At 38.2% G+C, this 18,016-nt stretch overlaps 1 protein-coding gene across 1 annotated transcript in view; it reads left to right on the forward strand.

The window, feature by feature from the left end:
* Nucleotides 1-4,361: 4,361 nt before the first annotated feature.
* LOC136758910 (neural-cadherin) overlaps nucleotides 4,362-18,016 on the forward strand; it is a 100,488-nt gene continuing 86,833 nt past the window's right edge. The window contains exon 1 of the mRNA XM_066713668.1: nucleotides 4,362-5,612. Within this exon, the coding sequence (XP_066569765.1) occupies nucleotides 4,607-5,612 (1,006 nt within the window). The 5' untranslated portion in view covers nucleotides 4,362-4,606. The remainder of the gene's footprint in view (nucleotides 5,613-18,016) is intronic.

Here is an 18,016-nt window from a genome sequence, read left to right on the forward strand (position 1 = left end):
TGCCCCGCTTTACTGAATATGAAAAGCTTATTGGGGCTGCAGATAATAACATAAAATAAAGTAAAATAAATAAATAATACAAACCTGCCAGGCAAGACATTTTGGTCAATGGATGAGTCCATTCAGATAAAACAAGAATAAACTAAAAAAATTACAAAGAGGAAGGGACTGGGGGGTGGGGGACCATTTCTGTGCCGAAACTTTTTTGTTTCTCAGGTCAGTTGTATTTATCTGCTGCTAAGCTGAGATGTATTAAGACCACCCAAACTTTTTTTTTTTGTCAGGCTGTAATATCTCTCAAGCTTTCATGTTTCGTACCTTTGAAGATTTCAGAGCTACCTTCCATTGTACAAAGTATCTCTCCCTCAAATCTGCAGTTTTCTTCTTCCAACTTTCCCTAATACTTTTTATGCACTGCCTTTTTAGTTTTTAGTTTGTTTGTTCTGTTTGTTTGTTTAGGGAATACAAAAAATACATACTTTTTTTCTGTTAATGGTGAGCTTGAAATCATTTTATCCTTTCCCCTCCCAGCATTGGAAACTCAAAAAGAGAGTTGATTACTTTAGTCTGCAGGAGGAAGGGGAAGACTTAACAACCACTGGACATCCTTTGTACCCCCCCCCCCCCCCCGAACCCTCTTGACTTTTCCCTGTCTTTTCACAGAGCCTAATAAGTGAAAGTAGTCCAGTATTAGACTAAGGCAGACCAAGCTAAGCTTGACTGGTTTGACTTGCTATGCTGACCACTTGGTATGGGGGATTTGCAGTGGTCTGGAGAGATAAATCTGCTCCTACTGTTTTGTTCTTTTTCTTTTCACTTTCTAGCTCATGAGGAGACAATAGTGAGTACCACAGTCAACACAGAAGTCTGGCCATATTGAGAATCCTCATGTGAACAAGATTGAAATCAACCCTCCCCCCAAAACTTTCCACACATGCAGGGTGCCTTTAAATCACTCCCTGCTTCAAAAATCAATGCTTAATCCGTTATATATTTAACAATAAACTGGGTCAATTAATTCATCCAGAGCCCAAGAAGAATACAATTTGAAAAATAATCTACAGCTATCCAGGACCAGGGTTACCTGCCACTTGACTCACAACATATCTAAAAAAGGTTAGACTCAAATTCTTGAACACTTTCTGCTCGCTATCGTTTTCTTTCACTGAGTTTTTTTTCTTTAATTTTCACTTAATCAGTTACATAATACAATATTTCTCTGTGGCTCTAATCTAAATCACTGCCTAGATATTCAAATATAATTTACAGTATGAGTAAATATTGGAAGAGATAATACAGGAGTACGTTTTCTCAGCATTGAAAGTGGAACCTTGCGAGACCCTGAATGTCTAATTTTTATGTGAACTTAATTGGCACTGCAAATTTAAATTGTCTTTATTTTCCTAATTTTTTCCCAAGATGCAAAGAACAGCATGGTGTTTATTCATTCATTGTCTTCCGACCCTTCGAGGTAGCAGCGATGTAGATCTGTTAGAAGTTGTGCATTACTTCCAACAGCCAGGGATAAAGTATCTATAAGACAGGCTCATTAATAAGCATTATGATGCCATGGTTCTGAGCTTCCAGAACAGGCATTTCAGCCAGATGCTTCTAATTATGTTCTGCAACTTGTGTTTTCGAGAGTAATAAGCCAAGATTTCTGCATATGCAAATATGACAGATTTGATTATGAGGTTTTGTATTTCAAAATACATAATTAACATTTTCTTAGCATTTTTGCCTGATTCTGGAGAAGAATTCACTAAACATTCTCACATTGGATTATTATCTCTGTTAGTGCTTATTAACTCCTATATATCACGCTAATATCTTATTCTAAGGTATGCCATTGTAATGTGCTTATTCAAAACAGTCGCCTATCTGTTCTTCATCTGCCTTCTACTATTTCTACTTTTATTCATAATATTTCAGTCTTGGAAACTATAGTCACTGTCTATACATGCCTGGGTATTATGTACTTGTTACAGATGCATCTATTTCAACTAGACTAAGACAAAAGAGTGAGTTTAGGGAAGTGGTATTTTCTCTATGGTCTTGTGCAATCACATGCGAAGAAATAGATTATCATTTCACAACTTTGAAAAAGAAACTGTGAACAAGATTATTTCCATCAATTGTGTCTTCTCTATTTTAGCACTCCAGGTGCTAATCTCAAATCTATCAACACTTTTTTTTATTACCCTTTATTGTTTTTCCATGACTGATACAAAGTTGAAATGTGAGCTTATTATTATTATTATTATTATTATTATTATTATTATTATTATTATTATTATTATTATTATTATAGTTCTTGTTTGTATATGTCTATAGTTTATGTTTCCATTTTTTATTTAGAAGCAAAGCATATCTATTGACCCTTGTTTTCTATATGTAAATTAGAACACTCAGCTCTGATTTACTTCAATTACAGTCTTGGCTGTAAATGTCTTCCCTGGGGCGCCTAGTAATAATTTATTTTTGTTGCATGGCACTGGACAGTCTTACTTAAAAATACCACTCATTAACATGTGTGGAAGTGAGACCATTATTATGTCATTAATACATACTATGTTTCAGCACATATCTTCCTTGGACATATTGGTAACACACACTGCCTGAAAATCATGTAACACACAATAAGGAACAGACAATTATTTGCAACATGAAATATCACTCCTAATTCTACACAGTATGTTTCTGTAAATCATGTGAAATTAGGAGTGATATTGTGTATGCCCAATTAACCATGATCTCTGAAGTATTTGTTTCAATGTCAGTGAATGCTAAGAAACTTGTCAGAAGCTATTTGCCAAACATGTTTTCATCTGTTCCACAGAATGTTTTAAATTAGTTTTTAAGTATCTTTACAATTGTTGATATATATATATATATATATATATATATATATATATATATATATATATATATATATATATATAATTCAAAATGGAGTAAAAGGAATTTAACCTAAATTAAATATTTTTGAACACTGTTCAAGAGAAATGTTTTGGGCTTTTCACTTTTTTGTTGTTGCAGCAAATATGTATGTATCAAGAAAAGCCATCTTATTAAGACTTTTCTATATTGAAAACTGAAATATGTATAATATATGTTTCAATATCTATATTACATTATTTCAATATATCTAGTGTACATATATGAAGTTTCCATATGAGTCATCACAATTAGAACCTTTAACAAATGAAGCACGTGGAGAAGATAGGTTACAACACTGATCAGCATAGTTGAAGACTGGTTTGCCCTCTAACCTGAGGAGCTGACGTTTGCATGGTCAACCTTCTCAGTGAATAGGACAAATGAACTCTTCTCAATGGAAAAACTTTTTAGATGCATGAAAAATGGAACAGAAAGACATACAAAATGTCTACAAAATAACTATTTTCATCTGGATTGTATCCAGTGTTCTACTGAAGCATAAAAATCTGTATATTGAGAATGAAAAGTTGAAGATTTGGTGGTCATTCTGCCAAGACCTCTTGAACAACATTAAATCTAGGCATCTGACTCTTGTGGTGTTCAGTGCATGCTCCACTTAGCAAAATAATAAAAACCATTTGGATTGCCTCCAAACCACATTCTCACAAATGTTATACATTATGTTTATTTCACCCCCTTGGGAAGCTAAAAATCAAGATTGTGTTCTTAATTTATTTCTTTTTTTTGTTTGTTGCTAAGAATGATCAGTTTTAAATAGCCATCATCCATTTAATACACATTGATTGCTTAATGGAAGTATTTCAGGGCTGTCATTATTAGTCATGTGATGTCTAGCGGCATACCTCTGCGGCTGTTAAAAGCTTGAATCTTAGTTTCCTATAATACACTATATAGGGAAACAAACGGATACTTGGATATGTTCTATTTAAGATCAGTTTCTTCTTGTAAGCCTAATGCATACTGGTCCAATAAGTATTTGTCGATTTGGTTTAAGAGGTAGTATTGGAACACCTGCTTAAAATGTTTCATATGCTCTATATATATCATAGGGTCCCAGGATAATAATTTCCATATGTGCGTTGTAATGTTTTACGTTATTTGGATTTTATATTGTATTGGAGTCATTTACAACTGATTTAAGTATTTATTGATCAAATTCAGCTTTTCTTAGATTTCAAATCTGGACAAACCCTGAATCTGAAAAACCCTGAATATATAAAAATGGTAGGAAAATTATAAATTTGAGTCACTTGCACAGTGGACAGGCAAGCTTGCAACCACACGGTGGCAGTCACGTGGGGCGGGGTTCCCCCGGGGATTCCCTCTCCTGCATGTAGGCCACGCCCCCTCGAGTGTGGCGCTGTCCAGCACTGCGCGGTGCTGTTAGAAATACCAACACACTGAGCGCAGCGCACTCGGGCTGCAAGGCAAAGAGACTGAACTCCGTTAGACTGCAGGGTAGACATCGTGGCGTACAGGACCTATGCCAACTAAAACAACCAACTTTCTGAGGAACTCTCTGCACTCGGACACCGCTGTAAATGCCTCCACGGCCCACACGAACTTTACAGCGATTGTTTTGATGCACTACTGTCACAGCAGAAGCCCTTAACGCCACTCGCGGTGGGAAACTCTTACCCGAGCCATGATCTGGACTATGTTAATGTCGTACTTTGTCTGCTCCGTCTGGGGGAATAAAACGGACCTGAGGAGACCGTTCTTTCACGGGCACGTGTTTGAGAACTCGCCACCCGGGTCCAGACTGAACGGGCTGAGCATCCCCCTGAAGAGACTGGACCCTCAGCGGTGGTGCATGAAGCCAGCTCTGCACCTCACCCTGCTGGGGCACGGGAGCAACGATTTCTACGTCTTTTACCACCATAAACACGGACACGTCTTGATGAAAACCTCCAAGGTCCTGGACAGGGAAGTGAAGTCTGAATATCTCCTGCGCCTGGGATTGTGTTGCCGAGGCTGCACTTCGGCGGACCCAGCGTTTGCAGAAGTTGCGTCTGTGAAAGTGGACGTGCTGGACACCAACGACCACGAACCCACCTTTACCGATGCGGGTGTCCAAATCACGCTGGACGACGCCACGGCGCTCAGGTCCGTGGTTTACAAAGTGACAGCTCAGGACACGGACAGTGGGAAGAATGCAGATGTGATTTACTTTGGGCTGCCTAAAAATGCTAGTTTGTACGTGGTCCCCAAAACTGGAGAAGTGCTGCTGGTGGATTCAATTCTAGGCAAGGAGGCACCTATTAAGTTCAGCGTGTTCGCCAGGGATCACGGCTGGCCGGCCCTTACGAGTCAAACTATGGAAATAGAGCTCCATCCCCGCCAGTGTCCACCGGTCTCCACAGACGAGCTTGGCGGCCCTGTGTCCGGGGTCCTGAGAAAGCGCAGGTCGCTGCTGCAGTCGCAGAGCCCGGTTCTTCTCACCGTGTCCGAGGACGCCAGGATCGGCTCGGTGGTGAAGAGTCTGAACCCTGTCCGGTTCCAGTCGGCCAGTTTCGAGTTGGTGTATCCGACACCAGATAGCACCCCCATCACCGTGAGCAGAGACAGCGGGGATATTGTCATCGCCAAGCGCCTGGACAGGGAGACGGAGCCTGTAGTGGAAATTACTGTTAAAATACAGGACAAGAGAGGTAAATACCGCTTTTTCGAAACTTGTGTGTGTATATTTCTGTGCCTATACGGGGAGTTGTAATGTCTACTTTTTTTGTATTGTATGTATGTATGCATGTAAGATTTATTTAACGAAGTGGAAAACAGAATCGCATACTTCAAAAACTTTGTGTGAAAAAAATATCTTATAGTAACATTTCTGAAGGTTTTCCGCATAGCTGATATTAGTGAAGTAGTACTATGCACACACACACACATATGTACACAATGAAGAAAATACTGTTGAAAACAAGTGTTATTCAAACAGGGGCAACACAAATATGCTACTGGCTAACAAGAATATAATCTGTTTCCCTAACATTATTTTCATAACAACGACTAACAACATACATAGTTGCGTTATTTGTTGATTTGACCATATCATTGCTTTCATAATTGTTGGGTGTATTTGTGTGTTTAATGGTGTGTGTGTGTACACACGTGCATATATTAAGTATAGACATCTGTGCAGCTTTCTGTTGATAGTTATTGCTTTCAACAGTTAAAGTGATAATAGACTTTTTGGATTTGGCATCAAGAGTATTGCGTGTTTGGTTTGCCTTGTTTGTTTGATAAATTCAATAATTGTGAGTAATTTGTGTTAAATACACTTTACAGATCGCGTTAAATATACGTGAGCTTTCTGTTGTTAAAGCGTTGATTGCGCTGGTTTGGATTATGGAGACGCCAACCTTTAGATTTGTAATCAAAGACAGAAAAATCAGTTTGCTTATAAACAATTACGCACGAAATTGTTAAACATTTAAATGCACTTATCAACCAGTTGTAATTCTGACAAGAGCATTGATATTTACATTCACTATTCCAGGTGGTATATCACAGGCTACAGTTTAGTGTGATCTTTGTATTTTTAACAACTGATGTCTTTATTACAGATGTTCATTGTTCATATATTAGATCGGCGACTAAGCGCACCTAGGCTAATATTAGGATAATTACCCCCAGCGGGAAAATATTGCCCAACATCTGGTTCTCACTGAGGGTAATCAGTAAGTGAAAAGTGTGATAATGCTTAATGTGATACTACTGCGAAAAGACTGAATCATTACAAACCTCCCCAACAGTACCTATTGCAGTTTTTATAATTGACTAGATACATTATAATTATCTGTGTATGTATGTGTGTGTGTGTGTGTATGTGTATATATATATATATATATATATATATATATATATATATATATATATATATATATATATATATACACACACACAAACACACACACGTAATTATTTCTTCACATATGAACCGATAGGGTGGATAAACCTCTCCATCCTTAATTTCTCTCGATACTCATGCTGACCTAAAAACAAAAGCATTGGAAAGCCAAAATAATAGGTTACAACTTTCAAAATACATTACAAAAAATCTCAAACTTGGGTCCTCATTCTCAGAAATACGAAGCACAGCCTCTCGTTCATATTGTCATCAAAACTAATCATATTGTAACAGCCTGTCGACGTTTTATGTAATGAATTATTTATGTGATCGCTTAAAATCTTGGCTGAAAGCATCTTTTTATGGACAAGCAATTTCACAAAAGGTTTCACGATAAGTGAAACGTTTTTCTGCCTATTTGTACTTTGTTACTTGCTTTGAACTAGCATGTTATGAAAGGTGTCTTCTCAAGCAGGTGTTGGGGGAAATAACAACAAATACTTCAAAACACTGGATTGCATAGCTGTCATTTACCAGACACTGGGATGGGAAGAGCTGTATTTGTGCGTCAAAGACACTTGCTGTGCCATACATTTCCTAGTTCTGGACCAATTTTGTGCTGAGATTCCCTTATATAAGGACACTATTGGTTTATGTTTTTGATTATAGGCCATTGTTATTTATTATGAACCCTGTATTAGGAAACTAAGTTCACCCTGAAATCAAACTATATTAGGTTAGTGTCATGTGATGCAAGTGTATATGACAGAGTTATTTATTTTTTAATAACTCCAATAATATGATAACTGCAGTATCCCTGATAACGACATGCTAACGTCAGATACCGATGGCTATAGGCTCATATTGATTTTTATGCTTCAAAATCCTAGATGACTGTAAATCCATTCCAGAGACTTAAAGTTTAATTTCAGTCTTGGTTTTCTGCCATGCCTATATGGGAGGCATGCTCTAAAGATCTGGTCTGTTTAATCCCTTTTGAGTCAAGATCCTCTGCGACCTCTCTTCCTCTCAAAGCATTAGCCATGTAATCCTCCCTCATTCACTTTCTCGTTTTGGGGATTTGGAATGGCAGTGTGGTATTCAGAGAAATTCTGACATTTTTAGAGGGAAAAATAAGTTGTTAAATTCAATAGTTATTGGGGTCATATTTCTCTGGGATCTACAAAGGTGGCTTATTTACTTTTGTGGCAGCATGGTCTGATTTCTAGTCTCCATTAATGATTTAATTTGCATTGCCTCCGGTGTTTAATTAAGGAGTGGTGATTGTCTTTTAACCCCATTTCCTTGGTTATAAACACATCCTAAATCTGCACATCTGCATTGGTATCAAAGAACAGCTGTTTTTTTTCTTTTAATCAAGTAGGGAAAATGCTTCTTTTGACCTTTTAACACTCTGGCCGTCTTTCCGTCAACTTCATCTCCTACAGAAAACAAGAGCTCATCATTTTTTTTTCCTTTCAACGTTTTCTTGCTGGTGAATTTTTCCTACCCTATGGCCATGTTAAAGTGTGCATACCTTTGAACATTGAGTGTGTTGGCACAGACCACCACCCCACAAGGTTCTCTATCAAGGAATGCAGAACTCTGCTGATCCCAAGAGGTCCAAGCACAACTCTGATGCCCAGTCTTACAGATGAAAACTGGCTGCAGGACCTGACTTTGAGTGGGGCTTGTAATTTGGAGTAGCAGCTTTTGCCAGGGGCTAAACTGCAACAACTGTCTCTCTGGTAACCTGACCTGGATCTGTACGGAGTCTTCCCAGAGGTAAAAAAAACTAAAAAACAGTTAAGAAACCTAGTTCTTTCCTGTCTCTGTCTTGGCTGCTGAGCTCCTTGTGCTCAAACTGCTTTTACATCTTAATTACATGGTGTAAAATTGAAAAATGGAAATAAAGAGTTACTTTTATCCTTTTTTCTTATAGATTGTTGGCTGTCTTTTGATGCACACGGTTCTGTGTTATTGCTGCATCGGGATCAATTAATTTGTGAGCAGAGAAGGGGAGAGCTGACATAAAGATCAAAAACTGTCCAGGGCGGGGTATAGTGTGTGTGTGTGTGTGTGTGTGTGTGTGTGTGTGGCGGGGGGGGGGTGTCTGTACTCTGAGTCTGTAGGTACTAACTGCTGTAGGTACTAACTTTCCCAGTGTGCATTCATTAACCCTTTACCTTGTTCTTGTCTCTCTGTAGCCACTTACTTTGCACTCTTCATGTCAAGTAGCCTATTCAGTGCTGTCTTACCTTTCACTACCAGTAGCGGAAGAGAGAGAGAGAGAGAGAGAGAGAGAGAGAGAGTAAGATCAAGAGCAAGCAAGCACTGGGGATGTATGTAACTCAGTTCAGCACAACATGCTTTTCATTCCATTGCGCTTGTCTGGTGGAGGGTGGAAGCTATGTTTCTATGATTTCTGGCAATGTTATTACCCCTGAGTATCCATCAATAGGGTTTAATTTGAACAGAAGTTACAGTTCACAGAACTTGTTTTCAGACTCTCAGACAAAATCTGTTAATCTGATTGAAAGAGAGAGGAAATTACACAACATATGGGCTGCATCTTTATTTGAACGAATCAGGACGTTTTTCTTTTTTTTTTTGCTGGTAGAATTCTTGATGCAGGGCTCTTGCTATTACAGGGTCAGATGGATTCACTGAGTAAATGTAAATATAGTTTAGCAGTCTCGCAATCTGATGGCAGGGAATCAGATTAGCTCCCAGGTGTGTCAGTAAACCTGTCTGAAAGATGGTTCCCCTTTTGGCCAGGTTTATCAACTGTGATTGCCATGCATGGCAGAAGTCTTTTAAATAATTTAAAAATGTTTTTCATTCATTTAATATTATGTTACACTTATTGCTCAACATCATTGGACTTTTTCTTTTGATGATGATGGTGCTGCAGAGATACTGTCTTCACTTGTCTCAGGAAGTCACAACAATCACTGTTCAATGTATGCCACATTTAAAAGTTTCAAAGGTCACTTGGGCAACACGAGCACCAGCTTTGCCTTTCCCTATAAGAATATAAGATTTGTATTTAGTACATCCACCTCTAATAATTCAGAAAATGTAGAAGAACCACCCAGATTACACCCCTGTCCTGCCAGGCTTGAAACTTATTGAATGCCTTTGGGAAAGTTAAAGGCAAAGAGGGTTGAACTGTGCATTATTAAAAATATTTTAAATGTGCAGCAGTAGTTGTTGGAAATGATAACCCGTGGGTAGAGAATTGTTTGACAGTAATCCCCCAGTGGATTAATTATCAAAAGGACCACAGTCATGTTCAAAAAGAAATGTGTAAGAGCACAGGGGACTCGCAGTATGTTGTGCTCTAAGCTCCTGTGCGTTGTGCTGCCAAATAGTATTGGCTGCTTCACGATCAGCCATTGTACAGTTTTCTTCTTCACGGCCACAAAAACATGCTCTGCTTCGCTGTCTCCCGTGTCAGTGTTCATAGCCGAACAATTGAAATCACTTATCCAGTTGTTATGCAATCAATTAGAACATCAGTGCATTTCATGTAAAACTTTAATGTATTCCTGTATGTTTGGCAAGAGCTTGTAGTGTTCTCCCGTAATACAATCGGTGCATTTATTTAATTGTTTCAAAATAGTTTACTGTCCCACAAATCCTACACAGGTGGTCATCTTTTTGAAAGATGAAGTTCAGTATGTGAAACAGTTGGATGATGTGTCTGCACAATTTATCTAAAAGATGTGGTATAATGTAGGGTTCAGACCAAGAGAAACAGGTTAAGGTGACATTTTTCTTACTTATTTTAGATTTTCTACAAATACTACATTTATTTTTCATCTTCTACATGTCTGAAAGCTTTACTTAATACAACCATTACTAATTTATTTGTTAGGCAACATAAATTAAAGAGGATAAAAAACAGAAGAATCCAATGCATTAGTGCATTACCTTTCATATCAGTAACATCGACTAATGATTATCATTCATCTTAAAAATAAATAAATAAAGAAAACAGAAAAATATTAACAACTGTGTCCAGAAGAAGGACCAGAAAGCGTTTAATTAAACCATCTGTTTCAGACGCAGACTCTCATTAGCACTGGTCTTGGACTACCCAATGTCATTTTAGGTTGGATAGTCCAAGACTAGTGCTAATCAAGGTCTGTGAAACTAGCTGACAGTGAGTAATAAGATGTTTTTCATAAGCATGTACATAAATTATTCGTATTTGTAGGTTGGGCCGGGAAAATATTTTTGAAAAATAAATGTGCTTATAGCTTGGGCCCTTTTTAAAAATTGATCAGAAACAGAATCTCCCAAACATGTAACACATATCATTTATTAAACCATAACACGGTGGCAGGGGCTGCTGATGTTCAGATAAGCAGGCAGGCATTCTGGCTTCTTTAGTGAGTACACTTTTTCAAGATGAAAGGATTTCAGAGTGCTGTTGTTTCTGTTATTTCCAGCGATTAACAAAACCGCATGGTTGTCATGATCCTGCATGATGTTTCAGGAATGTAACTTATTATTGTGCAATCTATTATATATTCTTACATAATCCCTGGCAGAGCTAGCCCATTTACTGAATGTATGATACTAAGTGCAGCCTGAACTTTTATTAATAATACAAAAAAAAATGCACTGCTTTAAATTGCCATAACAAAGGCATTCCTATTTTTTTGTTAAGGTACAATTTCTTAACAGAAGACACCTTTGTCGCACAAGCACAGCACTTCCTATCAGCACTCTGTACTTTCACACAGCCTAGGGTGGTTTCCACACATTCAAAGCACATTTCTACATAACCTCATCCATAAAACCTTTTTAGTATGATGTTTCTTTAGGCAGAGTTTAAATGTAATGTAGCTAAAAGAGACAAAAAACTAAACTGAGCAATTAAACTGTAACTAAAGAGAGGCTCAGCAGGTGGTAGATATTTCTTAGCAACAACTTCCAGTTAGTTAATTCAACTCTCCCATTTACCACTCAGAGATTGTATTTTTATATTTCTAGATTTCTTCTCTGAGTGATCATGAGGGAGTAAAGATTCCTAATATAGCCAAGAGTGGGGGAAAGGAAGGTCCTAGATTGGAATTGATGTTTACAGCAATTGATGATATTGGCGGTATGAAATGATAACAGAGGAACATAACAGGTTTTTTTTTTTAATAATGTATTTTTTTAATTTAGAACAATGAAAATGATTCATTAACTTCCTTAGCTTTGATTGTTTCCAGAGCAAATGCATTTCTATTAGACGCTTGTAATATGTACGAAGCAGGAGTTAGTATGGTCCCTCTGAGAAAGGTAGTTGCATTATCTCTGCTGTTTCAGACTGTTTGTGCGCAGTGGTGGTATCCATGGTTTGAGCACCACAGGGTCCTATCTTGCACTGTTTGGGAAGGGGACCAGATTATAGGGGACTTGATTATAAGCCCTTTATATCCTTTGTCTTAATTTGCAGGGTTCTGCCGTGATTGATTGCATAGAGACCTGTGCGTATTCAGTTATTTTAGAAATCCTGTCACCGTCGATAAGTAAGCCAGACAAATAGTCTTCTTTCCAAGGTAGTCAACATGACTGGGCGGTGGGGGGTGGGAAGCAAATGAGAGAAGCCTGTTATTCATTTGGGTGTTCCATCAGGTTGCCCTTTGTGAGCCTTGCTCCTTTTTAATAAAGTTTTTGATAAGGTCATCTGTATTATTTCATGTCATATTGATTTGTCATATTGTGTGTAAGAAAGAACTTAAGCAGCTAAAGCAAAGCTGGCACCATAAGGTATTAAGCCCCCGTGTGTTGTGATTGGAGTTACCAGACACAGTTGGAATCAGTTGATATGATGGCAGAGCATGAAATGAAATCTCAATGCTAGTCTTTTACCAGGGATGAGGTAAAATACCTGGGGATGAGGTATATTAATTGGTGCGCACTGTGTGCAAATACACTATCTCTATTGAAGAGTATTGTAATCCTGCTCCTCATTTTGCTCTCACTTTTCTTCAGTGTATACCTGATTGCCTTGTTGTGTGCTAGATTTAAAAACATCTGTGTAGCCTTTATAATGTTTTACAGTTTGTTATGCTGTTAATACTTTTTTAATGGATAAAAGCAGCAACCAGATTAAATAAATAATAGCATACAATGCCTTAGTTCACAGCCTCACATTTACAGGACTAGTGTGAATATTTATAGGTGTCCTGCTATCATAATATAGCATTGGTGTTAAATAATGGAAATAGAGCACGCTTCTCAATGTCTTTTTAACTGCTGTTGTATCCGTGGGTTGTTACTCAAAGCTCATCAGGGCCCAGTGAAAGTATATTTTTAAAGTTGGGCTTTTCTAGGACTGGGATGTATGAAGTTAGTGAAAATAGTGTAGCTATTGAATAATTTACATGTTTCCCTGGCATCACTGTTTGAGTTTCACTTGCGTAAATTAAAGGGGAAGAGTTCATCCTTCGAATACTGCAGGGAATAAAAAGGATGTGAGTTTTCACCCTTAGGAGGAAACAATCACTCCAGAGCCTCTCTGCCTGTGGATATCAACCCCATCGGTCTTCCTTATAAATTAAGTTTTCTCCTCATCTGTCATTAATTCTGGTCAAAATTACAACAGAATTAAATGGTCACTCTCTAGGTGTCTGTGGAGTAACTGCCATATATATATATACCGTAAAACTTCGAGTACTCGCCAGGTTTCAAATAGCAGCCGGTCTCCAAATAGTCGCCAGGTTGATTTGCATAATCATGTAAGCAAAAGCCGGTCTAATAAACGCTGGGTTACAAAACAGACTTGACAATGTTTTATAAATAAAGAAAAGGGAAATCAATACAGTTTCTAAAGACATTAACACATTTGAAAGAACGTTACACAACATATTTACATTAACTTTTATTTTAAGTTTTTTTCAATACATATGTAAAACGTATATTAATTTAAAAAAACACCATCACGTGTTTTTATTATTTCTCACTTTAAGTATATATATATATATATATATATATATTGCTGTATATTTGTATTGCTGTTAATTATAGTGAATGAACTAACTGTCAACTGCGACATAAACAATGCATTAATTAAGTATAATGTTGATGGTTTGGTTTAAAGCGTATTTCCACAGTTTTGTTGGAGTGCTTTTTGTTTATTTAGCGATAGTTCAATGTACAGTACTGTGCAAAAGTTTTAGGCAGGTGTGAAGAAATGATGTAAAGTAAGAATGCTTTAAAAATAGACATGTTAATAGATTATATTTATCAATTAACAAAATGCAAAGTGAGAGAACAGAAGAAAAATCTACATCAAATCCATATTTGGTGTGGCCACCCTTTGCCTTCAAAACAGCATCAATTCTTCTAGGTCCACTTGCACACAGTCAGGGATTTTGTAGGCATATAGTCAGGTGTATGATTAAACAATTATACCAAACTGGTGCTAATGATCATCAATTCAATATGTCAGTTGAAACACAATCATTAACTGAAACAGAAACAGCTGTGTAGGAGGAATAAAACTGGGTGAGAAACAGCCAAACACAGCTAACAAGGTGAGGTTGCTGAAGACAGTTTACTATCAAAAGTCATACACCATGGCAAGACTGAGCACAGCAACAAGACACAAGGTAGTTATACTGCATCAGCAAGGTCTCTGCCAGGCAGACATTTCAAGGCAGACAGGGGTTTCCAAGGCTGTCCAAGCTCTTTTGAAGAAGCAAAAAGAAACAGGCAACGTTGAGGACCGTAGATGCAGTGGTCGGCAAAGGAAACTTACTGGAGCAGATGAAAGACACATCATGCTTACTTCCCTTCACAATCGGAAGATGTCCAGCTGTGCCATCAGCTCAGAATTGGCAGAAAACAGTGGGACCCTGGTACACCCATCTACTGTCCAGAGAAGTCTGGTCAGAAGTGGCCTTCACGGAAGACTTGCGGCCAAAAAGCCATACCTCTGACGTGGAAACAAGGCCAAGCCACTCAACTATGCAAGAAAACACAGGAACTGGGGTGCAGAAAAATGGCAGCAGGTGCTCTGGACTGATGAGTCAAAATTTGAAATATCTGGCTGTAGCAGAAGGCAGTTTGTTCGCCGAAGGGCTGGAGAGCGGTACACGAATGAATGTCTGCAGGCAACAGTGAAGCGTGGTGGAGGTTCCTTGCAAGTTTGGGGCTGCATTTCTGCAAATGGAGGTGGGGATTTGGTCAGAATTAATGGTCTCCTCAATGCTGAGAAGTACAGGCAGATACTTATCCATCATGCAATACCATCAGGGAGGCATCTGATTGGCCCCAAATGTATTCTGCAGCATGACAATGACCCCAAACATACAGTGACAGTCATTAAGAACTATCTTCAGCGTAAAGAAGAACAAGCAGTCCTGGAAGTGATGGTATGGCCCCCACAGAGCCCTGATCTCATATCATCGAGTCTGTCTGGGATTACATGGAGAGAGAGAAGCAACTGAGGCTGCCTAATTCCACAGAAGAGCTGTGGTTAGTTCTCCAAGATGTTTGGGCCAACCTACCTGCCAAGTTCCTTCAAAAACTGTGTGCAAGTGTACCTAGAAGAATTGATGCTGTTTTGAAGGCAAAGGGTGGTCACACAAATATTGATTTGATGTAGATTTTTCTTCTGTTCACTCACTTTGCATTTTGTTAATTGAGAAATATCATCTATTAACATGTCTATTTTTGAAAGCATTCTTACTTTACAGCATTTTTTCACACCTGCCTAAAACTTTTGCATAGTACTGTATATCGAATCTTATGCTGGGGTCACACTACATGATTTCTACAATCCGACCGATTTTATGAACAGTGCGCAGCTCACACTTAACGATTATTTTGCACCGAATTCATGTCTTTTGCGTCGTGAAGGAGCGCACACAACCGAGCGCGTATAGGGGAACACACATTTCTCGACTGATCTGAAGTCCTTGTCGTGGCGATCTGCGTAACAGCCTCCAGACTCCCCACATTTCGCAGAAACACGCGTGATCTGCACAGCGAAAAGGTCACGTTCGTGAAGTGACGATGTCCGCAGTAATGCGCAGATCTGTGCTGCTGCACCAGTGGGATCAGTGGATTTCTGCAGATCTGTGCAAAACTGTGGAAATTTGCGCAACAAACAAACTGCTGTTGCTGTTCGTGTTCGCGTGTCGGACAAACACAAAAAGCGGAGAGAAAAGAGGATGTGTGTGAAGACATGGCCGTGAGAGCTTCACTGTGAGAGCTGCACAACAGGCTCTATCCATCATCGTATGATCATCGCATTGGGGTCGATATTTAGCGCAGACCTGGGTCAATTACAGATACTAATTGGTACTTGAAAATATTATTTCCCCTGTATTAGAGTGTTTTTTAAATAACCTGCACCGAAACAATCATTGGTATTTGAAGTATTTTAATAAATACGTATGAAAATCTTATTCTCCTGTCATGTTTATTCTTCCTGTTTCTTCTCTCTTCTTCAGTCAGCTCGGCTCTCATTGGCTGCTGATGACGTCACTCTCCACGATCGGCGCTGATCGAGTCGTAAATATGAAACGTTTAATAAACTCGTAGCGGCTCCGACTCGCTTACGACACTTCAGCCCGTCTCTCTACACGAGCAGCGGCGGCGGGACGCGCCAAATCGGGCTCAAATCGGGCTTAACGTCCCCAGCATTAGACTGCTAACAGAATTACCATTATCTTGTTTTCAATCCAGTGTATAGTTCACCATACATTGAAAGTGATTTGTTTACATCTCTGGAAAAAAATAATAATTAAAAGAATAAATAAATAAAAGCATGGCCTATTAGCCTACTTAAATTGATGCCGGGGCTTCTTGCAGTTATTTGGAATAAACGCCGGGGGTGCTTGATTGAAGTTTTATGGTATATATATATATTAGAGCCCAACCGATAAAGTTTTTTTGCGTCCGATAAGGATACCGATAATTCAGAAGTTCAATTTCCCGATTACTGATATATCTGGCGATATATATATATATATAGTTAGCATGCAAAACAGACAAGTTCTAGCATGGATCCCTCAAATCAGAGAGAGTCAGAGAGAAATTGTCAAATATGCACTGAAGGCAGGATTTTTATATTTTGCATAATAAACTTAACATTAATTTTCATCATAAATAATATCTACAAATCAAACATTGTAAAAATATATTTAATAAATTAGAATAAGGGAGAATAAAGGAAATATATAAATATTTGCATGTTCTATACAGAACAAAGACCAAGGTATTTGAGCAATTTCACACACAAATAGAACTTTGTGCATGTTCTATACATTAGAGCAAATAATAAGATAGTGGTAAGTGTTGGTCTAGCTTATATTAGCATTTTACACACGTGAGGTTTACAATTCCTCCTCAGTGCTCAATACTGCTGATCACACAGGGGCAGGTAATAGTGCAGACAGCACAACACAGCACAGCTGCATTTGTTTTTTAAAAATGTATTTAAAAATGCTGTAGAAAGTGTAACTTATTTAATACGTTCTATATGTTAAACATATTGCAATTTGAATCATAGCCATAACACTATGTAGGATTTGTATGTAAGATTTGAAATAGTTTTATAAATATAATGTTTCAGTGTGGTGTCAGAAGCTTCCACCGCAAACTGAAGTAACTATGTTAAAAAACAGTGGTGAATAATTATAATAATGACTGTAAAACTAAATAAACAGGTAATTATTTATTGCCTAAAGTCTGATGAAGGATTTTTGGACAATCGGTGGAATATGTGCTGATACAGATATTTCTGTAAAAGGCCAATATCGGTCGATAATATCAGTGCTCCGAAATTTCTGTTGGGCCCTAATATATATATATATATATATACACACACACAGACGGGCAACAAATTAAAGGAAAAACCTGAATAAATGAGTGGAGGAACATGACAAATGCAGATGCCTCCAAACAGGTGTACTGCATGATACAAATAAGCAGTTAACATCCTGTCATGCCCAGGCCCAGCTGACCTCGATTTTGAATGGCCTGGTTTGGGTCCACTTGTCCCCTTAGAGGGAAGGGTCACTGCAAATTATTACAAAGTTATTCTGAGTGATCACCTTTATCCTATGGTGAAACATGTCTATCCTGATGGGAGTGGTCTCTTCCAGGATGACAATGCCCCCATCCACAGGGCACGAGGGGTCACTAAATGGTTTGATGAGTATGAAAATTATGTGAATCGTATGCTATGGCCTT

The sequence above is a fragment of the Amia ocellicauda genome, chromosome 9 (genome assembly GCF_036373705.1).
Source record: "Amia ocellicauda isolate fAmiCal2 chromosome 9, fAmiCal2.hap1, whole genome shotgun sequence".
Classification (NCBI taxonomy): domain Eukaryota; kingdom Metazoa; phylum Chordata; class Actinopteri; order Amiiformes; family Amiidae; genus Amia; species Amia ocellicauda.